General features: G+C 50.4%; 1 protein-coding gene across 1 annotated transcript in view; it reads left to right on the forward strand.

Moving 5' to 3' along the window:
* USP10 (ubiquitin specific peptidase 10) overlaps positions 1 to 5,389 on the forward strand; it is a 63,526-nt gene extending 58,137 nt beyond the window's left edge. Inside the window, exons 12-14 of the mRNA XM_055553578.1 lie at positions 304 to 448; positions 1,674 to 1,739; positions 4,381 to 5,389. Of these exons, the coding sequence (XP_055409553.1) occupies positions 304 to 448; positions 1,674 to 1,739; positions 4,381 to 4,568 (399 nt within the window). The 3' untranslated portion in view covers positions 4,569 to 5,389. The remainder of the gene's footprint in view (positions 1 to 303; positions 449 to 1,673; positions 1,740 to 4,380) is intronic.
* The last annotated feature ends 611 nt before the right edge of the window (positions 5,390 to 6,000 follow it).

A 6,000-nucleotide genomic window follows, 5' to 3' on the forward strand; every position in this document is an offset into this window, starting at 1 on the left:
AATGAGTCAATACGTATGTAATTTAAGGTATTACTAAGTTAGCCTTTGGATTTTTATGCCAGTTTAATGCCCTAGGACAAAAGTTCTTAACTTGGCCTAGGGCCCCGAGCTGCATCTGTAGGGTTGTCAGCATGTACTGAAGGAGGTCGGTGGCGCTCAGAAAGAGCCCACTGGATTCTCTAAAGATGTGTGCCTCAGGAAGGTGTGAGACACGCCGCCCTGGAACACGGAGTCCTGGTGTGGGTGGTGGCCCCACGTCTGCCTCTCGAAGTGAGACGGCGTGTCCGCTGTGCTCTGTCCCAGGTGGAGATCAGCCGGAGAGTGACTCTGGAAAAGCTCCCTCCTGTGCTCGTGCTGCACCTCAAACGGTTTGTCTATGAGAAGACCGGTGGCTGTCAGAAGCTCATCAAAAATATCGAATATCCTGTGGACTTGGAAATTAGTAAAGGTAACAGCTGTGTAAGGCAAAAGTGTTCACGGCGACGCTCTGGTGATGCTGGAAACTAGCCAGCTTCTTGAAGCTTAAGCTTTTCCATCCCCTGTCAGGATTCAGAAGGGCTCGCTCCTGATTTTTTTCATTTTACATTTCTTGACTCCTTAATAGAGTTTTAGGTTAAAATTCTCACGAAAATGGCTTTTTAAAGACAAAGTAAAAAAATGAATAAACCATATGAACATATTACTAGGTGAGAAAAATACTAAAATATATAAAAACTTTATGGATCAGTGATAATAAATACTTCTCCTTACACCGAATATTAGTAACTGTGGGAGCAGCCTGCTTAATTGGGCTTTCTAGAGGATGGGGAACGTTGCCCTCTGGCACCAGTGGCCCTGCTCAGAGCTGCGGCCCAGCCCCAGGTCTCCGCCAGGTCACGGCTCCAGCTTGGACACTTCATGGTCCAAGCACCCCGTTGTCCTGCTAAGAGTGAGCTTGAAGGAAAACTTCCCTGGAAAACTTCAGAATTTAAGAGAGATGTTATGTGTGAAACTGCAGTTCCCTCAGGAGCATAACAAGCTAGAGGTGATGCTCAGAGTGTCCAGGTGCCTGGAGACAGAGGACATGGGTGCAGTCCGTGGGCTCCTGGAGGACCGGGCCTGCCGTTCTCTGCCCCTGCCTCCCCACACCACCTGGCCCTGTGACCTGCCGGGCAGCAGGACCTGCGGGCAGCGGGTCTCGTGCTCCCTCTCCCTCCAGTGGGCTCTGCTGTCAGCCCTGTTCTCAGGAGTGGCCGTCTTCTGCCTGTAGGTGTGCTCCCAGTGCCAGTTCACGGGCTGCTTGAGGACCAGAGAGGGGAAGAAATGCCAACCGAAAATCATCTTACTGTTTGTTTGAGTTTTGTGAACTGGCGCACGTGGATAATGTTTCCCATCTTAGGCTTTCCAGGGCTGCTTTGTTTTTATCTTGCTTTTCCACTTTTTAGAACCTCTGCTTGTAAGGAGTTTCTAGCATGAGCTTGAGGCTCACTGCCCATCCCCTGATGGGTGGGTTCTGGTGACATGGTTACTGCCTCTCTGCTCAGTTGTCTGCAGACGAAGGGCTGGAGTGCTGGCGGGTCTCCCTGGTCCACAGGGTGGTGACTTGAATGGAGGCCGCCATCTGCCCCCTTTTTCTGAGACCCTGGTATGTCAGCCCTTTTATAGATTGAAATTGTTGATATTTTGTTTTTCAGAACTGCTCTCTCCAGGGGTTAAAAATAAGAACTTTAAATGCCACAGAACCTATAGGCTGTTTGCAGGTAAGTAAACTTTGTACGACATGATACTTCCCTATTAAAGCGATGTTAAAAGGTTTTATACACAGGCACAATTTTATATTGTTATAATACCGTTTAATGTAGAGAAAAATTGTAGGTATCCCTGTGGGCTTTATTAGTCTGTAAATCATTTGAAAATGTGTGTTTTACCTAAAATTTGGTGTGTTTGCAATTTGACAGAATGTCTTCCTGGATCGCTGTAAAGCTCAATCCAGTGTACGGCCTCATTTCACATGATGTTTCTGTCTTGGAGCCAGAGGAGTGAGGTTGTCAGGCTGGGAACCCTCCCTACTGGGGATGGGGTGCCCATAGCCGATTGTGTTTGGTTTTTTGGCCATTTTTATTAGACTTTTCTAGCTTCTCTCCCACCCTCCTTTTGTGTTGCCTTCTGTGAGCCTGTTTGTAATGACTGCTATTTATTGGCCCTCACCAGTTCATTGACCTTTCCACCAGATACTTCTTATAGAACCCCATTTAGTCCTTAACAGTTTCCTGAGAGGAACGCAGTGCTGTCCCCATTTTGTAGAAGAACACACTGAAGCTGTGGAGGAGCACTCACCGCTCCGTGCCCTTTCGTGGCAGAGTAGAGCTTCTCACTCTTGCCCTGGGTCCGCCCCCAGTGCTTGGAATGTGGGTGTGGGCCCTGGTCGGTGGGTGGTTCAGGGGCCCTGTGAGAACATGTTGGGCCCAGTCAGCCTTTTCTTCCCAGTGGGTCCTGCTCCCTCTGACTTTTTCTTCTCCCCAAGATGGCTCATCACAGCCTGGCCCCAGCCTGCTGGGAGCTGGTGGGCACTGCCTTCCCCCAGCCTGCTGTGGGCTGGACGCTTGGCCTCTCTGAGGCCTGCCTGTGAGACCAGAGGCCCCCAGGGTGCACCCTGGCCTCTGAGGTTTGTCACTGAGGTCCCAGGGCATGAACATGTTTCTCTAAGTCCCCTGCAGCTCTCCCTTGGGGTCCTTGCAGAGTGGGTGATGTCACAGGCAGGATTAGGAGGTCTCGTCTCTTGGTCAAGGGGACCATGGTGAGAGCGTGGACTCCACCTGCCTGCACCCCTGAGTCCCCATCGTGAGCCTTCTGACCTCAGAAGTAAGGTCACTGGATGGGTTGCAATTCTCTTTACAATGTGAGTAAAGAGGTACTTATTTAAAAATGGTTTTGACTGTGGGACAAAGAAAACGAGTTAGTACAATGCATAAGCTTTTGAAAATCTCTGGTTCTCGGCTCTGCTTCTATGACAGTGAGCTTGCTGGGTATCCATGATACGTTACCACGTTAACTATGGGGTTACTGTTTAAGAAGTCCAAATACAGGTAGAGGTTTCTCTTCTGAATATTTAGAATGAAGTGTCTCAAAGGAAATGCAAATCAGTTAAATTCACAGGTCCTTTCAGTCCCAGTGACCTGATCACTAAAAAAAAAAAAAGCCCAAAACTCTTTCCCAAGTCAGGTAGGCCTTAGAGGTAAAGTGCGGCAACCTCTCCGTTGGGAGCCTGCAGGACAAGATGAAGCCGCCTCCTGGTGTTGGTCCCTTGACTGGTTTCCCACGTGATGGCCCTACAGTCTTGCTCTCCTCGTGTGACCAGTCACGTTCGTCACTGGTGGGCCAGTGCCCCGTGCCCTCTGAGCCCCAGCAGAGCCCAGCTCTGACCAGCCCAGGTCCCTGGCTCAGGGTGGGTTCGGGTCTCCTTATGAGGGGAGAGTGCACTGGCATTCAGGTGTATTTATTGCTGAATTTCATGCCAGATTGTGCCTCTCTGCCTGAGAGACTGTCCTTCATGCCACTCACGGTAGCACATAGCTCCCCCTGGCCGCACTGCCGTCCCCTTCTCCGAATGTCACCAGAGGCTGCTTCCTTTACGCAGGCTCAGTCTGCTGCTGGGCAGGCCATTCCTGGGCCCTCCTCTTCATGGAAGGGGGCAGTTCCTTTCCGAAGAACAACAGCAGTGGCCAGTGTGCTGTGTCTGCCGGGTGGCTCCACAGGCGCCCACTCAGCCCAGCTAACTGCCCAGGCGACCCTCCTGGGGCAGTGCTGTCCTTGTCACGGGTGACAGTCCTCAGCAAATCTCAGAGTCTTGGTTTTTTTCACGTAGTGTAAGCCTATTTCTAAACCACCAAACAGTCCTAATCTGTCCTATGAAAAAATTCATCTTGTTGTAATGTTCTTGGCATTCCTCCTAGTGGGTTAGGCTTTTCCATGTTTCCACGCTGTCCAGGATTCAGACAGTCTGCTGAGAACAGTCTGGAGGTGGGGTTGGCTGGATCAGGGCCTGGGGTTTGGGTCTCAGTGTGTGGTCCCCCAGGGCACCGGGCTGGCGGCTCTGCAGGCCGTGTCTCCTGTTTCCCAGGGGACCGTCCCCAGCCCCAAGTCTTCACAGGGCTCACAGATGGGATGACCCCATTATAAATTGGCATTTCTTTCATGGTTTGGGAGGTTTGAACATGTTACTACAGTATAGATGTGTGACTCTGTGTTGTAACTTGCTGAGGGTTTGAGTTTAGACGGCCTCGCTGTGTGTGTCATGTCTCTCTGTCCCACCTGGCTTGGTGTGGGGTTTCGTGAGACTGGGGGGTGCCGTAGGCACTGCTGTGTGAAGCCGCTCTCACGGCGCCCGGCCCTCTTTTGCAGTGGTCTACCACCACGGCAGCAGCGCCACGGGCGGCCACTACACCACGGACGTCTTCCAGATCGGGCTCAACGGCTGGCTGCGCATCGACGACCAGACGGTCAAGGTGGTCAGCCAGCAGCAGGTGGTGAGGCCCGCTGCCGAGCGCACAGCCTACCTCCTGTACTACCGCCGCGTGGACCTGCTGTAGCCGCGCCCGCGCTGCGCGCAGACTCAGCACTCACCGCCTCCCCTCTTCTCTTTAGTGGCTCTTTAGAGAGAAGCTCTTTCTCCCTGTCGCAAAAATGGGCTAGAGTGAAAGGAGACGCCTTGGGTTTTGTGCACAACATAGCTTCTGTTGACTTCTGACTTCCAAATCAAAATCATCTGGTGAAAAGACTGTCTCTTGATTCAAGAAAATACATGAGAAACACATTTCTGAAATAATGCTGATTCCTGAGTAAGAAGGGGAACTTGCGTTTGATTCCCGGTCTAATTGCATAGTAGAGTAAGTCCTGCACCAGCAACAACACTTGTAAATTTGTGAAAATGAATTTTATCTTTCCTTAAAAAGGATAAATTTTTTAATCCATCACACTTTCGCCCCTCACCCTTTAGTTTTTGATAAAGGATAAAAACGAGCCAGTTACCAGAGAAGAAATAGTTCTTCAAAAGATAAACACACACAAAAAAAGTTGCTGGTTCCTAACAGGAAAAATACATTTTAATAATTGTGCGATGAGAAGCCGCTTACGTACACATTGCAGATCAAATATCTGGAGTTACGATGCCAGTCACATAGAAGGGTGATTGTAACTTTATTGCCATTAAAAGATTTCAGAACGCATTCATGCTTCTGTGTACACATAATGAAAAAGGAGCAAAATAGCGAAGATTGGTATTTCCCTCCGTCTGCTGTCTAATTCTGCTGTCTGCTCTTCTACGATGCCGCGTCTCTAATTGTACACAGTTAGTGATAGCTAGGAGTATACAGTTGTCGCCCATCAATAAAAATCACAAAGTTGGTTTAAAGCTGCATGTGTGGTGTTTCTTTGACAGCGAGTGCCTTTTCCAGTAACTGGAGTTCAAGCAGGCAGGACTGCGCTGCCAGAATTAGAGTAAGCCCTTGGTGCAGCCTGCCGTGTTTGCGAACGCCGACCCAGCCCTCAGATGGTCGTTGTTCACTGTTCCCAGAGTTGCTAATGCTAGTGATTTGGATAGGTGGATTTTTTTAAGATCTTCAAATAGCAGAAATGGGGGGGTGGTGAGTGCTCTCCACATTGTGTTGTCCCCTGCGTTGCTCAGTTCACAGAGGTGGGGAGTGTGGGTCTTGCCCAAGCATCCCTGTCGTTGCCCGCCACCAAGCCTCCTGACTGCGCCATGGACACCACCTCTGGATGTGGAGAGGAAGCCTTTCGAGATGGAAGAGATGGAGAGACGTCATGCATGTCAGGCATTTCCTGGCCCTCGGCGCCATGGTTCTGGAAGGCCCTGCACAGGCCCCTCACAGCAGTGAGCTGGGGTCCCCAGAGATGCGGATTTACGTGGTCCAAGCTCTTCCTTTTAGCACCCGCTGCTCATAGCCATGTGTCACTGTGAGCTTACTTTAGAACTACAGTGCTGTTAGAGCACGGGGAGCCGTA

The sequence above is a fragment of the Bubalus kerabau genome, chromosome 17 (genome assembly GCF_029407905.1).
Source record: "Bubalus kerabau isolate K-KA32 ecotype Philippines breed swamp buffalo chromosome 17, PCC_UOA_SB_1v2, whole genome shotgun sequence".
NCBI lineage: Eukaryota > Metazoa > Chordata > Mammalia > Artiodactyla > Bovidae > Bubalus > Bubalus kerabau.